Raw genomic sequence first — 21810 nt, 5'->3', positions numbered from 1 at the left:
AGGAGTTTTACTTCTTTTCCTGATTTTCTTCCCCATCCCACTGGATGGGGGGGGAGTGAGTGAGCGGCTGCGTGGTGCTTAATTGCTGGCTGGGGTTAAACCACGACATCTCAATACAACAAATACTTCAAAATTAACTCACCCGAATCTTGTTCTATTCCTTCTTTTTTATTTCTGCTATTACAGGAGGTTTCCCAATTATTAAAGGGGTCTTCTTTGAATTAGCAAATGACAGGGAAAACAGGGTAGGGGAGTAATAAAGTGATGGAAATCAAGTAAGTCAAACAGCTTAGAGCTGTGTACTTCATTTTGAAATGAACACTCAGTTAACAAAAACTTAAGCTTTTGCAACAAAAATCCAGACTGTCTACTTATTCCTAAAATTCTCACCCACCTAGAACCTCTCTTTTTTCTCTGTGCAACCACAGGCTGTCCTGTTCCAAGCAAAAACACATGTTGAACTGGAATAGAAGTTAATTTACCTCAATAATTTAAAGGAAAGCATCTTAAAAACAATGCGAAAACACCAGAGCCAGGAAAATACCAAGGCAACATTTCAGAAACGCAAATGCACCACATTAAGAGTGGTCAAGCCAGCTTAGCTCTGTGTTCTGGCTGCCAGCCTCCCAGGTGCTTTCACAGCCAAGTACCATGGTCTTCAGCTACAGACAAAGCATTATCATTTGGAGCAGAAGCAGCCTGCTTGTAGAGAACATATCAAGAATGGAAAGTGTAGCATATTAGCTCTGCTTCTATGTCAAAAACCCCGAGATAAACTACTTCTGCTCTGAGTTAAGTGGTACCATTTAATTGTTTTGTTATGGTACATCTGCATCCACTCAGATGCTCTCTCCACACTAATACAATGATACTTTTATCATTAGCATCAATGTCAAACTGCTGCACTGTTTGTTTATACTGTATTAAGAAACAAGTCCTTTTTCTATTACATGTGATCAGGATGAGTTTTCAAACTGACTAGATAATAAGTTCTAGAAAAATCTCTGCTTGCCATCCATTGATGATGCGAATAAATAGGTTACCTCAAGGTTTCTACCAGTCAGAGAATACTAAAACTATTCAAGAGATTTCATTTGTGTTTCAAGACTTTTCAACATTAAGGAATTATCTCAACTTACATTTGCATGGCTTTAAAATTACTCTGGACTTGTTTAAAGCCATGCAATGCTATATGAACAATAAAAACTTTAATTAATTTTTAGTTGTTTATATGTCAATGAATTTTGCTTGCTAGCCAAGAAAATACAGAAAAAAAAAGTCTTGTGTACCTCTGCCTGCAAGCAGGCAGTTACATGAGAATCAGGATGACTTCATGTCTCACTCTCCACTCTGCAAGATGGCTTTTAGAGCTAGCTATTTAAGGTAAACTCCCAATTAAGCTACTCTGCTTTTTAATTTAATCACAGGATTCACTATAGAGTTAGGCCAAGATAGTAAACAGGAAAAAACTCTCAAATAAATTGCCTGAAGACACCAGCAGAATAATCTTGAATAACATTTGCATCACCTACCACCCAGCAATGCTTCCCCTTGAACCATACTGATGGTAAATTATGGGGTCTTCATGAGCAGGGGTTTATTTCAGTCTTAAGAGGGAGATGAATAACAACACGCTTTGCTGTCCCGCAGAATGTTTCATGTGCCTCTGAAAAAAAAACATGCTTGCTAAATGGGGGAGGGCAGCAAAGCGGGCAAAAATAAACCTCCAAGTAACATCAATCCTATTGCATTTATGAAGCCACCAGTCCAAGGGAGAGTTTAGACTAGTCAAACTAAATCTGTTTAGTGAGGTAGTGGAAATGCCTCCCGCTCACCAGTATCACAAAGATGCAGCAGGTGAGCACAGCACGCAGATGCAGCGGGTCGCAGCTCTGAGCGCTGGCCCTGCCCAGGAACGCATCAGATTGTGAGGGTTCCTCTACCCGCACCTGCCCCATTTCTGTCACAGAAAAGATGGGCAGACTAGAATAAACAGTTGTTTACACCAAAACCCACTTGTGGGCTGCTCGCTGAACTGTCCCTATGGGCTAGACATTGAAGGCATCTGCACGGGCTGGTCCCAGGGCCATGGCCACAGCCAGGCATCGCTTTGGTGTCCTGACCATATTACACTTCCCAGCTCACCCCAGCTCCCTGTGGATCTCTGACCCACAGGCACGTGCACTACAGTAAATTCAACCATAAAGTCCACCTGCTCTTATAGTGCAGGACTAGCCTTTACTATTGACTGCTGCCCTAGAAAACCAGCACAAAACATAACCTATCTTCTCTATGTCAAAACATAACATTTTAACATTAATTTTTAATTTCTTAAGAGGAAAACACTAAAAAGAAGACTGTACACCAATAGGGAGGGGGAAGCAATGGGATCATTTGTATTCTACTGTATTTATTTATGGGAAAAATACAACAGATCTCCTCATCTTCACTGAACTGCTTGCTATATTCAGTATAGCAGTGATTTTACAAATAACACCTTTGCGAAACATCTTCCTTTTTAGAACCCAGCTTAGTAATGCTTTATTTCCTCAGGTGGGTGGAGAATTTTCCTGGGTAAGTTCTGCCACAATTGCTGTCAAAATTATCATACCTATTTGAAATATCTTTAGGATCCTATCTTCCCTCAAAAATGCTGTCTACAAGCAATCTAATCACAAATGAAAACAAACAAAAAAGTCCCATTACTTGGGAAAAAGAAAACCTTTGGCAAGTAACTTGGTAACTTGCCAGTGATGGAGGCATCACTGTACAAAAAGCCTTAATCAACAAATGGGATATGCTAAATAGTACAAGGGGTCACGAGAACTTCATCTCACACCACAGAGTTGAACATCTGAAGGCGACAAAAAAGACAAAGCCAAATAAAACAAATTCAAAGTGCTCATTCACACTGCAATTAAATCCGTTACACACCGCTGCATGCTTTCTGCTAGACTACTAAATAAATTCAAGTGAAGCACTGTTAGATACCAATTCAGCTAATGCATCCTAAGATTGTAATGCCATGAAAGACTAGAACTAAGTCTTTTGGATACCATGGAACTGATTTTCAAGAGAAAAAGCTGCACAAGCTCATACGCTTAATTTATTCCTACCTTTACTTGTTACTGTGCATTAAAAGTATGTATTTGTGCAAATAAGTGCACAATCGATTAAAAAAAAAAACATAAAAATTAATAATTATGTAGACACCATTCACACCAGTATAATACTGGTTTCCAATCCCTTGCTAATTGCCATAAAAGTCTTTCCATCACAGTTAGACTTCATAATGTCTAGCACATTAACCCTCACTTCAGTCACATATGTAATTTATATGGCTGACTTGCGTCTCAGTGTAACATCAGATAAACTAAACTAAAGCACACTAAACATATTGTTGAAATGTAAACACACAGCCAACATCACACCTACATAGTTACAGTTATGTATAAACTAAACAAATTATTAGGCAAAACCCAACACAGCATGATTTTCAATTCTTCAGGACATATTACTCTTGGATTGAAAACAAGCAATTAGATATATGGCAAAGGATACCAATGTGTGTCAATGATCATGTACTTTCAGAGTACTCAGCACTTGTACTTCAGTACCATTTAGTTGTGAATGTTGATTTAAATTACGACTTTCTGACTTTTATCATAGTAATTAGTTTTGCTTTGGGAACTTTCTCAGCTAACGTCTGAAAACTATACTATAAGTCGAATCTTTTCTCCACATGCTTTACACCAAACAGCAAAAATCACAAAGATTTGTGACCAGATGAGGCCGCCAAGCAACCTGATCTAAGATGGCCCTGCTCTGAGTAGGAGACTCCAGAGGTCCCTCAAACCGAGGTCCCTCAAGCCAAGGTCCTCCAGGCTACCTCTGCTTTATTACTCTGCTTGTTAAAAAGCCAAGGTTAGTCCAAGTTATTATATTTTAATGATATCCCTAAGTAAAAAAATATTTAAAATACAAATCTCAGTTTACTGACAAGAGCTGACATTATATTTTGATGATTACCAGATTTAAGATTTTTTTTAAATGTTCCAGTCCTGAATATATTTTTGTATATTTGTAGTAAATCTGTACTATATAACAAACAGCTCTTTTGTTTTTATACATTTGCCTTGGGGGGACAACTAAACCAACTACAAATTTCACTAAGACAGACAAGTTCACATACTTAAGAGATTAGTAATAGAATATTATCATCGTTCAATAATCAGCTGATTTATTCAAACTGTATCAGGACACACGCTTTTACTGAATGCATGCACAAGCTAGTTTCCATCCTATTCTTTCATAACAAACACAAAAATTCATTGGCAGCTATTTCTCAGAAAAGAAACACAGACTGCATTTATTATTTTCCTCACTAAACCAAACAGTCATTGAAGCTTTATTTGTACAATATGCAAGTGAAAAGAACAAAACCTCCTTTCCACTTGAAACACAATACACATTATGCAATAGCACCCAAAAAGTATCTGATCAAAAGTTACATGCAATACATCTTAAAGATATCAGTTCACCAAATAGGCTCAGCAACAACAACAAAGCATAAATTAGAAATGCCCTAATCCACAAACTGGCATTACCCAAAAAGAAACAAAGTGTATTTTCTGTCTACTTGTCCTTGACATATTGGGTAAGATGACAGTAGCTCTAGTTTTTCCAGGGAACTTGGGAGTTCTCTACACCCATCATTACCCAAAAAAGTTTAACTGGGATTCTTCAGGCTGCTCTTCACCCATTCAACACTCTTTTACAGGCACTGCACACAATGGACTTCACAATGTCATAGCCTCATCTTCTGTGGCCGATGAGAGTGTAAACTTGGCCCATGACATTTCAGAAGGTGGTCAGTAAAACGGAATGCAACGGTCTGACAAATCATAGTCAATGTCTCAAACATTCATTAAAGAACTTTGGTGGAGAAAACGGCCTCTGTAAAAACACTGGAGTTTTGTGAACAGGACAATGTGGCCGGAGGAGAGGGCCCCATGGAGGGTGGGACCGCACTTCTCCAAAGTCACAATTCCTTATCTTAAGTGACCAGGAGAAGGAGCACTGTGTATGCGCCTGGAGGAGGAGGCCCCGTGGAGGATGGGACTGTGCTTCTATCTTAAGTGGTCATGCCAGCAGAAAAAGAGAGGCAGCTCTACAATGAAAGCCCCCCTGCAAAGCTCACCAACTGATTCCAGAGAACCCCAGGAATGGGAACTGCGCATGTCGAGACCATTGACTAACACACTATAAAAGAAGAGAGAACGTGTTCTCAGCATGCGCCCTCCGGAACTGGATCTCTACGCTGGCTGGACCAAAACTGGACCCAGGACTGGTGAAACCCTTCTCTTCTCTCTTTCTCTCCCTCTTTTCCTTCTCTCTTTTCCACAGTCCCTACACCTCATCCTTTTAAACATAAACCGTTGACCAAGTCTGAGACTAGGAGTGGATCTAGCTACCCTTGGGCTCCTCTTTGAGAAGGAGTCCAGAAAGCAAGGGGGTCTGCTCTGAACCTCATGACTCAATGGGAGGGCTCTCCTTCCGATACATTTCATGTTCCTTTTTCCTTTTCTTTTTCTACACCTCCCTTCTCTTCTCAAACAGCGGCTTAACGACATGTTGCAAGGTTCATATTGATAAGTTCACTTGTACTTGGGCAAGGTTAGCTAGGTTGAATAAATGTTGATTGTTGTTTGAACTCCCCTGGAGTCATTTCACCTTAACTCTGACAAAGGAAATCCACGAACCTGAGTTGCTCCAACTTTAGGACACAACACAGAATGATGAAAAAGTGTGCTTACTTGCCTTATCAATGCAAAGAGCAAGTATGAATGACAGCTGACACTCACTGAAAGTGTTAATACTAGTGAATGCTCTCACTGAACTGAAGCAGAAATGAGATCTTAAAGAAACAGTAGTTTTCAAATAACATTTTTCAGATCTAGGATGCAGAGTAACAAGACACATGTCTGGCAATCCCTCCTGGCTAGAAAGACAGCAAGGGGTTTGGTTTTTTTTGCTTTCTTTTCTTTCCAAGAATATATTTTCCACCTATTGAGAGCAGAACATTCACAATTGCTGCTGTACAGGCATAGCGCCCAGCTTTGACATGCAATGTCATAAAGGCCTAAAGAGTTTCCCCTTATTTTACCAGACCAGCAACAGAATAGCACTAGAGAGTTCAGAACTTGTTTCTTAGAACAGCTCAGATCTACACACTGTTCCAGAGATGACGACTCTTGATTTGGAGAAAGTTAGATAAATATAACAGTTGATGAGAATCTGATAATGCAAGAGAGAAAGAATCCAGAAAAAAAGCAGCACTTGCACTTGACAGCAGAGAAGTCAGAGCTCTGCCTGCAGTAATGACTTAAAACACTGCCAGGGAATGCTTTGAGAAGGTACCAGACCTCAACCACCCACCCTGGGAGCTTGGCGCCACAGGCCCTGGCACAGGTTTTGATTAAGGATAACTAGCTTTCTCCCAAACAACTCCCAGACCCAGCCGGAGAGCTGGCACAGATCGGGGACTGCTCCCAGCAGGCAGTTTGGATGTGGCCACCCTGCTTTGCAGGATAAGAGTTTAACAGCATGGACACAGGCTGTTCCACTGCCAGCTGCAAAGCAGCCCCAGGCACATCAGTTCAGCAGTACAGACACAGCTTCAGCCTGGCAGTGCTGGGGCCAAACTGTCAAACTAACAGATCCCACCGTGCTCTGCAAGAGGTGTATTCCCGAGTTAAATGCTTATTTCACACACTGCTTGGTTTTTTGGCTTAGAATCTCCTCTGTGATGTGCAGGTTTTGAATTGGGATAGTTTTTTCCAAAACCTTTTCACTCAGCCTGTGAGTACTCTGGGTGGCAGAGTACATTGTCTGAAAGGGACAGGATTTAGCAATATGTTATCAAGCAGAATTAATACAAAGGTTTACCTGTGAACAGGTAATGCTTGAGTCCTTCAACTGCAAAATTCAGACTCCTTTCTCCTAACCAAATACTCTGATACGTGAATGACTTCACCTTCATACTTCAGTAAAAGAGCTGAAAGGAACCTCACCTGCAGCAAGTTCTCCACACCTGCTAGTGAGGTAAGCAACAGCGAGAGATTGGTGGGTTAATCCTTACTATCTTCCTCCTTACTATTGTACAGCAATGCCTCAACTTACTTCCAATTAAAAAAAATCCACTATTTTCTTTTTTCTATTTTCCCTCTCTTTCCTTGTCTATCTAGTTTTCTGTCTCATCCATATGCAATAGTTATGAGTAGTTTAGATAAAAGTTACTGTCTAAAACTGTGCTGTACTGAATACAACAAAAAAAAGTATTTTACTTCCTTAAGCAAGATACAAAGTTGTCTTCTATTTGCAAATTTTCAACTCCACTTAGTAAGTGTTCAGAAACACTATTTCCATGTTTACCCATTTCTTACAAAACAGCTTAATATCTATTTATCTGGAATCAGACAATATACAGTCAGGAGAAGAACATGTAATTGTCAACACTGACCTTCTACTTTAATCTTTCCATTTTAATTGTTTTGCTATTCTCTACTGGACTGAAACATTTTTAAGCATCCCTTTATATTTTTCCATGCGAGTAAGTTGAATATAAATGACCAGAGAAATTAATCTTTACCACTGGAAAAAACATACACTTAAGATAATTAAAACATCCTAGTTTTGAAACATCTCAGAGACAGAAAATTAAATTTTAAGAAACAAAGCAAAACAAAACATTTTCATCTTACAACTACAGCCTTTCCAGAAAATCAAGAGCTATCAATATTGTAAAACCAGCAGCAAGGACCAGACAGCAGCAAACGGCCATGGGCCGTGTCTAAACTGATACAAGGTCTGCTCCGATCCTGCAGGTTCTTGGGCTGCGTTTCTAGTAGAACCCAAACTACAATTTAAAGGAGACCTTTCCCAGGAAACATGCAGGAATGCAATGATACTGGCAGAGATGGCTTTTTTCCACAGTTAGTTCTCCAGGGTTCAAATGGCATCCCAGATCATCACGGGTTTCCCACCAGGAACAAGAAAGTGGTCTGCATTATTTTTAAAGTGGGGTGTGGAATATATATATATTGTTAACAGATCATTTCTCACCTGGAAAATAAAACTAAACCCTTTACAACAACACACACAGGTGGATCATTAGCCATACCAGGAAGCCTTCCATTACTGGCAGACTGGATCCATACAGACGGAAGGTGTCAGGGCTGGAAAGACAGCATCCATCACTTTAGTCCAGGGTCTGCTGGTCCAACCATATTTACCAATTATCAAAATAGTCTTCTAGTGCAGATGTCTACAGAGGCCAAGACAGGCCTCGCCCACATCCAAAACATCAGACGTTAAAAAGATGGTTGTTTAAAGTTTGGAGACAGCAATATGCCATTATTCACGTCCCAGGACATCTAATCACAGGATAATGTCTTTCCAAAATTTAGAAAAGACAAACAACATAATATTCTTGCCCAGGATTCCCTTGTATATTTTCATTGCGCGGTTTCCTAGTTCTTTCTTGGCAGGTACACGTACAACTTGGCCAGGTGTTTTTCAATATGCCTAAAGGTTTTATAAGGATTTGTCCTATTGCAAGTCATTGAGACTTGGGCTTCTAAGTCATCCTCCTCATTACACCTTTTCAGCAATCCCAATACAGACACCTTTCCACCACCCAAAACCCTTCCATAATGAAGCTTCCTGAGTCCTAAAAGATTTCTGGGTCATCCTCTATTCAACTAAAATACTGCTCTACACAAAACTTTGAAGAACAAAGGCATCTTACTCTATGTATTGCCATTTTTCCAGCCCTGGGGTTTAATGCATCAGCAGGAAACAAAACTTTAAAACAGCTCCATTGTAAAATACAAATATTTAATTGTTTGTAGCATAGGTTGTTCTTATCAAGGAAAACAAAGACAATCCCAGGCAAACTGCCATCAGTGTTTCTAAAAACAAAGGTCTACCACAACTATTTTCCTCTTTCCAGTCAAGTTTGGAAAACTAGTCTCCTGCTGAGGAGACGCATCTGCTGGCAGACAGGCATTCTGCAAAAATCAGATTCACCAATAAAATAAAATTTTAAAAAAAAGAAAGAAAAAAAAAAAAGGAAAAAATCAGAGTTCATAGTATTCACAAAGCAACTTTCACTTGCTTCTTGACTGATAGGATGATGATGTTTTTCTTAACAATGTAACTCCTTTCAGTTATAGTGATGGTACTGAATTGCCCATGAACCAGAATGACATTGCTAGCTCTGCCTATGAAATTTCTTTTCACTAGTCAATCAGCAGCAGAACTAGTGAAAAAAAAACCCGACAGCTATACAAGATCTCATCTTTGTAAACCACTAAAGACATAATATATGTTTGTTATTTGATTAAAACTCTTCACATCATGGATCTCTTAAATAAATTCTTACAATGACTCACTGTAATGGATGTTAAAAAGCTTGCTAGCATGCTTCACTGCAAACAATCAACTAAATTTAAAAATTCAAGAGACCCAGAAAGCAACGGAACATCATGATTAGCTGTACACCTTAAAATTAGTTCTAAGCATTACATCAAATTTAAACTACTGTAAATGAAGTACATACACAGAACAAGGCATTTCAACATGAACCAGAATATCCTTAATTTTAGAGCACCTTGCTTGTACCACAGCCTAAAGCTGACCTACCCTTTCCACAAGGTGCTATTCTTATAAGCCATAGTTCCTGTAACTGTAGCAAACTATAGCTTTTTGGCCTAAAATATCATGGTGGATGGCTGACACACACCATATTGGTCTTGGAAGGGACAGAAAAAAGAGAAGGAAATTCAGTTTAAATGTTTCACCCATGTCCAGAAATGAAAGTAGGAATAAATACAGTTTTATACTATATTTATTTTCATTTTTAAAGAAAACTTTGTACTCTTAATAGCATCGTGCAATACCAATGTACTTTGCAAGAGCATCTAAAATATGGCATTATTAACAATAAAGTTTTTCTTTTGGTGAAAAAAACATGCACATTGGGCTATTACTGTATGCTTCCAAAAATATAATCACTTTAAAACTCAATAGAGCCCTTATGAAAACAATAAAATAAATAAAATACAACTTTGAAAAACAGAGTTTTGTGTCTACATACCAAGGCTCCATCTCCTCTGGGCATACTCTACTGGGGGTTAGCATGGCTGATCAAAATTTTGTAATGACTCTTCTCAGCTGCCAGGTTAGTCGAATGAAACCAGACCAGAAAGCTACTGTGATAATTATCTCCCTTCCTGATACCATAGTAGCAAGCAAAGGTGTGCTTTTATGTCACGTATGCCACAATATATGACATCTGACATCAGATCTGCAGCTAAAGAACCAGCTGGTTATCCAACTACCATCACCCAATGTTGATTTGAAATATTAACAATCATCCAACTGGTAGACTTTTAGAAATTAAGGGAGGCCACCACTAGCAAACACAAGCCATGCTCATGGAAAGACTCAGCCTGGTGTCCTCATTGCTCCACTGATGACCTGGTCACAGCACTTCCCAACCCCCTTCCAGCCCCACATCATTCGAAGCCTACAGGTGAAAACCAGGGAGTTGCACACCTCAGTGCAGAGTCCAAGACGCAGCCTAGACACAATCATTGATGGAGGTACTACGGGTATTTCATTGGGCCAAGAACACTTGCTGGAAAATTTACATTACTGATCTAGATTACAAGATGAGAACTCAGGAAGAAAGACTGCAATGGGGAAAAATAAAGAATAAAATACTATACAGTATGTCTAAAATACACATCTATTAAGGAGTACAGGAAGAAGAAAGTATTTAAGCTGATAAATGTGCCAGAGAAAAGCCTGAAGCTAAGTGAATGAAGCAAAGTTATCATGTTGGACCATTTAATCACAAGACTATGAGAAAAAGACTTTGAAGAACTCCAAGAACTTTCCAAATGCAGGAAAAAAGGGACTTTTACCATGCCAGTATCTGTTGAAAAATGTAGAGTCATACGCTGGCAATCTATAAAGTTCCTAGAATGTGATTAGGACATTTTTTTAATTTTTTAAATATTCTCAAGGCTAGTGCAGGGTGTTTATCTTAGGCTGGTTCTCCATCGCAGGTTTGACCCATCTACAAATCCAATTGTTAAAAGCAATTTGAGTAAAAATCATCACAAAATGAGAGATCAGCACTCTAAAAAAGGAAGCGTGAAAGAGGAATACATGATATCTCTTTGCAGAGTGATCAGATATATTTCTCCAATAGAGAAAAACAAAATTGGGCTTCAGAAAAGCAAACTTCAGCACTATTGGGGAACCAGATATGCCAGGACAACACTTTGAGGGAAAACAGAGTGTTGTAGGTGCCCTTTTCCCTGCTACGGTATCAAAGTGTAGCTATGCTAAACACTGCAAACTATTGGGGTAGCTGCTGCGTTTCACTACCTGGGTAGCAAACTACCCCAATGCAAATCAAAACTAGAAAGCACGTTATGAAAATATTATGGCTAAACCAGGTAGAAACCATGGTAAAGTTTTTGAATTAAAAAGCCTTCTCAAAATCTGCAGCAGTGCGTTAACAAATCTCAATATGTATTTTAATAAATAATTTAACAAGAACTGAATCTGTGAAAATTCTAGTTTATATCAGAAAATTCAATAATCTACCTGTTTCTAGTACAGGAACAAGACTTCTCAATTTAAGTATTTGCTGCCATCATGTGTACACTTCAAAAACTGCAATCTTATGAAGGGTACTTTTCATTTATCAAGTCAGAAATCAGCTATCACACTACACATGAGGGCATTACAGACTTCAGTTAGAAGGTGATGAAGTTTCAAAGGTTGCTAATGTAATATGAATTCTTTCCTCAATACAGATTGCATATACATCAAACAGCTTACAAATTCAATTCAATTACAAAGACCACATGCTTCCGCTATGCAATCATAAACTGCAAGAAACTGATTATGAGATAAACGGTATTTGGTGGTCCTCAGAAAATAAACCAATTGCTCTGGTTCATTCCATGTATATATCAATACTACCAACACAATTCAATACCTTCAGTCATGGCATCTCCAAAGAAACGATACTGATGGTGATTCAAGTTCAAACCTTTCCACCAGGCTGCTTCTGGTTCAGATTCAGAAAAAGAAAAGGAAAAAAAAGAATATTCCAGTGACCTAATGATCTGTTAATTTCCTCTAAATTATGGAACAGAATAGTTCAGGAAGAAGAAAAAAATAGTATAAAATAGCATAAAACTAGTGTATCGATTTTACATCATTCAGGAATTCCCATGGAGCAAGGGAATATGCACCTACATTTTAAGATCAGTTGCTAGCCAGTCTTGAAAGATGTGTGCGCAAGATCAATTCAGAAGGTATTCTACAGATTTGGCTAGTTACTGCAGGGGAAAAGAAGTGCACCATGCTCTCTTTTGCCTCAGTCTGCTCTGTCTCTCACTAATATTCCTGAAACAACAAAAAAGGACCATATTAACAGGACCCAAGCTCCCCACATACCACTAAGCCTGAAAACCAACACCAAGTAACTCTACTTCTAGTATCACTTCTAACTTACTTTTAGTATAATGAACATTTCATCAGAAGTATCTCATTAACATTACTTCTGGAAATGACCTTTAAAAACCTATAAATGCAAACATTTTATCAGACACTATGATTAAATATGTTTTCCAAATCATATCCTTCAAAAAATGCAATTTGAAATCAGCAGCTTTGAGACACAGAAATAAAAGTATTTCAGCAGAAATTTTCTGCTCATTGTATTCCCAGGAGCAAGCTGTATAAACAGCAGTATATCAATTAGAAGATGTATGGTTATAGATAGTCAGCTTCAGTGTTAAAACAGCTAAAGCTCCTGGCATTATGAAAGACAGCTAAAACAACATGAAGATTGATAAAGATGCTACTAAATACAAGATTATGAAGTCAAAATCTGAGGTTCAGCTTTCTGCAAAAAAAGGTTTTGATTAACTGACTTTAATATAAGTGAACTGTATAAAAAAAGCCTTCATCCCTTAATAGGTCCAAACACATCAGCGTGTCCTAAGTACAGCTCTATATTCTGATGTGATACACACATCTGAGGCTTTAAAAATCCTCCAATTTGTATAACGCTACTTGTGCGGACACCTCACATTATGCTGAAAGAAATAAAAAACAATTCTGAAACAATTATTCAGATGTGCTCCAGATTCCATTTTAACTCGCAGAAAATACCAATTTTGTGTCTACACAGGACAGAAAAGCACATCTATACAGTATGCGCAATTACAGCACTCATAATATTATTGCAGTAATTACAAAATATGGTACTTGACAGCACTTGTGGAAAGTTGGCAGTGTTTATAGTGTTGACAGTGGAAATGCACTGAAAACATAGTAAAACCTACCATGCTTACAAAACACTACAAGCTGACAATATTCACACAAGTACCAAACAAATGCTAGAAGGAAGGTGTCAATAAAATATAATCCTTATAAATTTGCAATTCCAATTCACACTGTTTGTCTGTCTGACCCACAACATTGTTTTAAAATACAACAAAGTTCAAAAGATTTGTGGATTAGTTACCTCAGTATTATCTTCATCTGAAAACCTAACCTTCTCTAAAAGTTCTCTAAATTCTACTGTAAAATACTTTAAATAATAAAAATAGGCAGTGCTGGAACATCAGGACGGGGCCAAAGCAATCAGAATACCTATCTCCTCCTCTTTTTTTTTTTTTTCTTTTTTTTTTTTTTAAGTCTAAGAGGAAACAACAAATCTAACAAGACTCATACTTGCACACATACAACTTAAAGACAACTTTTTAAGACACAGATTTTCTTTCTGTAACCTGTCCCAAGTTAAACTTTTTGAAATGGCTGTCAAGGAACACTGAAAAAGCAGTATCAGGCTAATTTGCAGCAAATAAGATAAACTGTTAGATTCAAAGCGTACTCAGGGATCTGAATGTGCACTGCCAAAATAATGGATCCCTGATCATTACAGCTCTAACTCAAAAAACTCTAGAGGCCCTGAGAATTACGTACTATTATGTATATAATTTATACATAATAAAGGCTTTCGATTTCCTAAGATTCAAACAGATACACAGGTATTACGGTGTGTTAGCTAGCATGGTTATGCATATGCTGTCTCATGGCTTGGACAGAATTTTATACCACCACTAGATGGAAACCTGAATTACCTTTTAAACTGACAATTCTGTAAACGCTCCATTGCTGGTTCTGCTTCTACTGTGTCTGACCATTCCTATTTCTTTATTTAGGGATCTAATCACACACTAGCTCACAAACCTGTACTCATTTGGAAAGTCCATGAGCAGGCATCCACAAAACTTCTACAGTGTCTTCGAATCTGAGAGCATTAACAAAAATATGCCCTGCCCATTTCCCAAGCCAGTGCTACTCAATGCAAGGAATAAACTGTTAACACATATTAGAGATTTACCCCACTTCTAAAGCAATTTAAACTTCTCAATCTAAGTTATAACTAATAAAAATTGCTGTACTCTGCCAAGAAATTTCAGTTGAGGTCTAATTAATGCCATACTTGGAAATATCAAAGGCATGGTATATATTTTACAAATACATGCAATGATCAAATCATCTGAAATTTATAAACCTATTTGCACACCAAGTACTTATACAAAGTTCCCTCACTTCAATAGCATTTACCATGCAATGTATTATAACCTGAGGTGACCGGCACATGCACGTGACTGACATTACTGTCTGATCTGACTCATTGGGGTCACATATTATTTCCCGCTGTGTCAGAACAGTTGTGAATAAAATCTTCAACTAGCAGACATGCACAGTTATCAGGACAGCCATCTGACTAGCTACATGCAATCACAGATACAATAATGTAGAGATAATTGGCATAGTAACTGGACAGAAGCATTGAGAGTACTGATGCCACAGCTTATGGAATTCTGAATTTGGAAAATACAGTAAAGGTCTAAAACAAAACCTCACATTTGCCTTTAAGTCTTATTTTCCATCAACCCCAGACCACACCATTTTTGAAACACGAAAAAAACGCAGTGTGTTTACACATAAGTTAAACAAAAGAAGTTAATCAAATGCTTTCTCACACCAATATGTACACAGGAAAAAACCAAGAACAAGAAATCACTGGCTTAGCAGTGAGCAGATGAATCTGAAAGAGAATGATGCTGGTCCCCAAATGAGATGTATCAAATGCCCCTTCCCATGATGGGCATGCACCACGTACAAGCCAGCGGGTACCCACCAGGTTACCCCAGGTCTCTCTGCATAAGTAAGCTCCCAGACCGCCTGGATTCTCCATGGAAGAGGAGCGGACACCAGGTCCTGTTTCTAAACCCAAATTTGAAGGAGCACTGAAAGGATGGAAGTGATGCCATAATATGAAAAGGATGTTACTACCGTGAAATTTTGCTATAGGGATCCATGGTCAACCTTTATTTTTTTGGCCAAACGGACAATTGCATATGAATGCTGGTTCAGGAAACTCACCAAATCATGGGTGCACCAAGGCACAGTTGCCATCTTACACAGGTAGACTTCAAACCTTACAGCAAAGCAGGCCACCAGGAACGCCAGGTCAGAGCGGTAGGCTGATTTCCTGCAGCTGGTCATACCTGAAACCCACATGCTCTTCAATTTATGAGCCACAACTCCATGGCTCTCAGAAAAGTGAGAAATTCTTTCCTGCCTTTTGAGAAATATCAAAGAAAATAGAGGAAATTGTCTCCAATTTAGTTTTTACAAATTAAAACCCAGTGAACACCCTAAGTGGGGGCTAAATACATACGTCTCAGTAGGAATTTACTCTTAATAAGAAGGTTTTCATCCAGATAGCCATAAAAATCACTAAAAGCAAATTCCAATGTATCCGGTAATGTTACAATGAAATACTACTCTTAAATCCTATTTCACAACTTTAATAAAAGTCATAAAATGGCAAAAACCTTAAAGTCATATTTCACTTCCAAAGAAATGTATTTTTTTGTCAGGCAAAGAAAAGATCACTTTATATAATGTACTTCACTGAAACTGAGAGCAGAATACAGAAAGTCAGCAGCAGTTTCAGACTTATGCAACCTATATATTTGCTGAAAAACAGTACAAAGGGCAACCCAGATGTCCCATTCCCATCCCAGTCTGACTCCAGTACTGGCCACAGCTTCCTCTTCCACCCATCCCAACCTTCTTTGGCTATCTGCTCTTCAAATTCTCCTTTCAACATCTCAATGTATTTTTGAGTGCCAGAAGCTTAAAAATAAATCAAGAAGGAAGGAAAGATCATACTAACCCAAGAATTAAGAAGCAAAAAATTCTCTGAGCGTATCCACTCACAAGCAGAAAAAGATGTATCAGGACAACTAAGTCCTGGGAAATATCATGAGATCATCCCACAACCATCCCAGCAAACTAAATACTGCAAGTGACATGGGCAACTGAAAACAAATTTGATGAATGATAATTATTTGTATCATATCAAGTATGAGACTGATTTAAAAAAATAGCCATTCTTGAGAGGCTACGTGACCAGGTTCCCCAGACAGAAAGAGATACAGTTCTGCCTTAATTTTACCAATACAATGCCTAGATTTGTTATCAGGAATGAAAAAAACATCACCTTTCTTCTGAGTATACAACTGCAGATGCCATCTCCCAAATAAGTCTCAGTTCATCTGAAAGCTTATAAAAAGGCTTTCAGAGTCAAGAGCAGCCAAAGCATTTCAAAGGCAATTTATTCAATCTATTAGATGTGAGAAAGTGTCATGTAATTCTGCAGAATTATTCTGCTTATCTCAAGATAGTTCAGACCTTCCCATTTACAGGGTCAGGCTTTTTAAACAAGCTAAGTACAAAATGGTCATTTTCAAAATTAAAGGAAGAATTAACTTAAATGATGTAAAAAAAATGATTACTGAAATTACTTAGTTGAATATTCTACATTATATCATTTGTAACCTGGAATAAAGTAATCAATATTATCTTAATATTACCTATTCTTGAGTAGGCATTCTCATCAGCCACCATATGATATAGAAGACTGTTGAACTAATTCACTTGTCATATCTGTCAACATTAATTCAATAGCATCCCGAGGTAATAATCACTATCAATCTAATTATATCAGCCATCTCCTGTAAATGAGTACCAATTATTTTAATTAAAATATTAAATATTTAGAAAATAGAAAGGAACATTTATTAATAATTTATATACTTAATTTGAATCTACCTGAACAACCATAATTCCTGAACAACAAAGCTTGCTTTCTTTGTATCCTCCTTTAATACTTTCCAGGGAGTTTTAAGACACAAACTATCAATCCAGCACCAATGAAAGGAAAACCACAAAATTTACATTGTTTTGGTTTTATATAAATGTACACATACTTGCAGACTACTTCTATTGGTCTTATTCACTTAAGAACTCTTCTAAGAATATTCAAAGGATAGTTGCCCTATTTTGTAAACCCGAAGAGGTCAGTTTTTCCCATAAAATTACATTAGCCATCTACACAGTTGGGTTCTAACACTAAACCCCTGAATTCTTGTGCATGGCAAACAAGGGGATTCCTTTTCATCTCCCTTACATGAAAACAATACGAAACATTCACATACTAAGACAACATCATTTGGGAGCCTTTTTACCTCTTTTTTCCCCCATTTCTTTTAAAAGTTAATCTTAGAAATCTCCCTTTAATTTTCCACCTGTGCTTTTGTGGATTATAAGGATATTCAAAATGCCTGTACCCCTGTTTGAGAATTAGGCTGAGTATTCAGGTCCTGCACTGAGATTTGGGTTCTTCCCAAAAGCCACAGAACAGAACCTAATATCAAAGAATGACGGCAATATTAGAAGCTACGGTTGCTTGAATGCCCTGTAAAATTAAGCTTCCTTTAATAGTTCTTTTTAATGCTTTTAACAGCAAAATCCTACAGGTTTTTCACCATGTTTCACAAGAAATAAAGGGTATTTGTTCAGCTTTTCTCTGACAAACAATCAATATGCCCAGTTCCCTTGAATCAGCATGATTTAAATACCAAGGGGGAAAAAAAATCATTTCGTACAACCATAAAGCAATTAAAATGCCAGGCCAGTTAACTAAACAATTAGCAAATACAAATTAAACTGGAGGACAAGAAACCATACCACAAACACAGACTATGAGCTAGTATATTCAAGCACACACAGAAGGTCTGACTATCCAAAAAAAGCCTTAAGAGTTTTAACAAAAGTCAAGTAGTTTCATGTTAAAATAAGTCATCCTTGGAAATTTTCATTCAAAAAGCATATGGGGTGGCTTATTAAGATTACACTTCATATTGAAGTTCTTATTCCAAGTCAAGAAACATCAATGCAATCATAATACCCATAATCTTTGCCCTCTGGTGAATATACATTAAGATATACTATTTTAATATAAAATTATGAATACTATTTTTCTGTACCATGAGACATCATACCACTCTGTACCAGACACCCTGCATGCAACAGAAGACATGAGGAAAGGACTTTTCCAGATGGAAGTTGAATACCAACAACTACTAAAGTGCATACAGCAAGGTATACGCGTACCTTAATGAGCAAGCAAATTGGGAAGAAAAGTGCTTGACACATGCAACATGTCAAAATACTGTTAACAGAGCTGTAACTTTGCATTTTTCCCTCCAAAATGGCTAAAACTTAATAGGGAATATGAACATCACTTTGTATTAATGTTGTAGTGATTTGTTTGAAGGGGCTTTTTGTTTGCTTCGTTTGGTTTGGTTTTGTTTTGTTAATGTGGTGGGTTGACCCTGGAGGCAAGAAGTATAGTTACGGTTCATGCATGTGAAGTAGCACATCACAGCTTCGCGCATTGCCAACTGTGTGGTTCATACACCCTTCAAGAACTGGGGGCTTCGCAGGTACACTGGTGTGTTCTGCAAGAACCACTCTAGACCCTCCAGCCTATTTCTGATTAAAAGTGTCCTGCTGCCCAGAAAGGGTGCAAAGAGGACTCCAAAATGAATTAGAGCATCTTTCTCTGTTACCTAATCCAAGTTGTCTGCAGTCCACCTTCCTCAGTTACCAAGTCTTCAAGGGACTGGGAACCACAGCATAGTGTAAGATGCAGAGTGAGTCCCACAGGCCAAAAATGTCAGAGTCTGATTTAAATTCCACCCTTGAAACAGATTATCATTTGAGGCAAAAAAAATCCCTGAACAAAACAAAAATCAAAGATGAGAAGACCCACATTAACTATGTGCTAATATCTCCCAGCATCTTGTTAGAAGACAGACATACTTGCAAAGTTTTTTATATGCTCACACTCAAAACGGTTACTAGTTTCCTTTCCTTGAGCATGTCATAGCTAATAGCACTAAATGTCAGGCTTCAAAATTCAACTTCTGTTCCTTGTAGTCTAATTTTTTTCCCAGTTTTCCCTATAATCTACTTTTAAAACATTTTAAAACCAAGAAACATTTTCACTATCTGTTTACTTCACAGAAATGGCTAAACATATTTAAGTGTAAACATTTTCTTCCTTTTCTAAAACTACTTGAAGGAAGATTTTAGCACTGAAAATAGCAACCTGCAACTTGTCTTTTTAGTTCATGTTAAAATTGGAAGCAGCGATGCAGAAACATCTTGGCAATATGGAGCAAATGGCAACTGAGAATTACAACAGTATCAGGCATTTGAGAGGTAGATACAAACTTTCCCAATTTCAGGATCTATCAGTTGGCAAGAGGCAATTAAAATACACTTATCCCTTTGGTCTGAAGAGAATACCAGACAGTGTTCTCCCTCCTGGCTCCTGATGCCCTAGCACAAGGATAACAGAGCTGCTTTACCCCCAAGATTTCAGCCACAGCGGGTAGAAGGGAAGGGTCAGATCTCCCCCCCTTACCCTTCTGCTGGTAGACAGGGAAAGACTGGGCACTACCTATGCTAACCAGCTTCCAGGGCAGAGCAGAATACAATTTTCTTCCACAGAAAGGAAAATAGTTTTGAGATTCAAAAATATTATCAAACCAGTAGTTCAACGAGCACGAAAATTAACGGGAAGCTTGTCTGTAGATCTGTCTCTTGCAGTTGTTTTCCTGCTTTAATTGACGTTTTTCCTCTGCAACGTGTCTGTAACATTTGCCTGCCATGTGGATTTTTGGGGGTCTGTTAATATGCTAGCATCTGCTGGAGTTCAGGCACGTGGGGAAAGCACCTCAAAAGCCTCCCTCCTCTGCTGCTCCTGAAACTTGTTACATCCGAACCACTTGTGATCCATCTGCTTTTCTGTCGCTGGTGAAACCAGCCACCGAGTTCAGGGCGGGGGGGGGGGGGGGAGCAGAGAAGCAATGTTCACCTAAGACTTGTTTCCTTAGGAAACACCCTGAAAAACTTGTCACTCAAAAACTAAATACAAGTTCATGGGGAAGCTATTTACACCTATGTATTTAGCTTATTGTAATTATACAATTAGCTACATATGTAGTTAAATCTATATATGCACATTTATATAACGTATTATTATAAATTATACAGAACATTTCACGTAGATATTTTATACGTGTCTATATAGCTAATTATGTAATTGTAGTCATTCTGTCACATACACTCGTGCGTGCACAGTTATTACAATCGCGCATAGACGAGGCGAGGAAACGAGACCCGTAAGAGACCGCCTGCCCAGAGACGCCGAATCCAGGGGATTTTGTACCCCTGCAGCGAGCTGCCCTTCAGGGGAGCGTGCAGGGGGAACCCGGGCCGAGCACACGAACCCGCAGCCACCGGCCCCTCGGCGGCAGTGCGCGGCGAAGGCGCGTTTTCCACCCCCCTGTCCGTGACACGCGTCCTTCAACAACGCCGAGCCCAGCGGGCTGCTGCTGCCGGGGCCGCAGCCACAGGTAACCGAGAGGGCGAGCGAGGCTCCGGCCGCCGCCTGAAGGGCGCCCTGCGAGAGGCCGGTCCCCCCGTAGCGAGGCGGGCGCCTGGGCCTCGCCCGCTGCCGGCCGGGGGAGGCGGGAGGCGGGCGGCGGCGGCGGCGCGGCGCCCGCCGGCAGCGAGGGCCAGGCTCGGAGCCGCCCGGCGGGCCGGCGGCTCGGGAGGCGGCCTCCCCCCCCCCGCCAGACCCCCGCGGGGCGGCGGGCACTTGCCTCCCATTCCCGCAGGAAGCGCTGGGCCTCGGCGGGCCCGGCGGCCTTGTGCTTCCTGAACTCCTCCTTCACGTAGCGGTCCCCCAGAGCCCGCAGGGCGGCCGGCAGCGCCCGGTGCAGCAGCAGGATCCGCCGGTACAGGCCCCGCGCACCGCCCGGCATGGCGGCGGAGCCCTGAGGCGGCCGCACCGGGGGCGGGGCGAGGGAGCGCCGGGGCGGGCAAGGCCGGACCGGGGAAGGCCGGGCCGGGCCGGGGGTCTTACGGCCGGTCGGGTCGGGTCGGGCCGGGCCGGGGCTCTTCTGGCGGCGGGCGGAGCGTGGCGGTTGCCGATTCAGTGACTGCACGCAGAGTATCAGCGCGTCTTGAAACTAAAGCTCTGCTTTATACGTCAGGAAATCATGCCGAACGAACTCGGAGACCGCTTTCTGCGGAAAATTCGTCTGCACCGTGTTCATCTGCACGGTGCTTAGAACGGTGCCGAGAAATTCAGTTGCAAATACTACTTTTAAAGAAGGTGGAGGATGAATGAGCAATCCGCATTGTTTCAAAAGGGTGCGTGCGGATGGCAGGGATCACGGTAAAAATAAAAAAAAAACGTTAATTTTTAGCTCCGTT

At 39.7% G+C, this 21810-nt stretch overlaps 1 protein-coding gene across 1 annotated transcript in view; it reads right to left on the bottom strand.

The window, feature by feature from the left end:
• The window catches only part of SDHAF3 (succinate dehydrogenase complex assembly factor 3), a 42090-nt gene extending 20685 nt beyond the window's left edge, over window positions 1-21405 (bottom strand). The window contains exon 1 of the mRNA XM_075049690.1: window positions 21195-21405. Coding sequence (XP_074905791.1) covers window positions 21195-21356 — 162 coding nt within the window. The 5' untranslated portion in view covers window positions 21357-21405. The remainder of the gene's footprint in view (window positions 1-21194) is intronic.
• Window positions 21406-21810: the final 405 nt, after the last annotated feature.

Source organism: Buteo buteo, chromosome 2 (genome assembly GCF_964188355.1).
Source record: "Buteo buteo chromosome 2, bButBut1.hap1.1, whole genome shotgun sequence".
In the NCBI taxonomy this organism is placed as follows: Eukaryota; Metazoa; Chordata; class Aves; order Accipitriformes; family Accipitridae; genus Buteo; species Buteo buteo.
The sequence above is the reverse complement of the archived record's forward strand: the minus strand, read 5'-3'. Positions and strand labels throughout refer to the sequence as shown.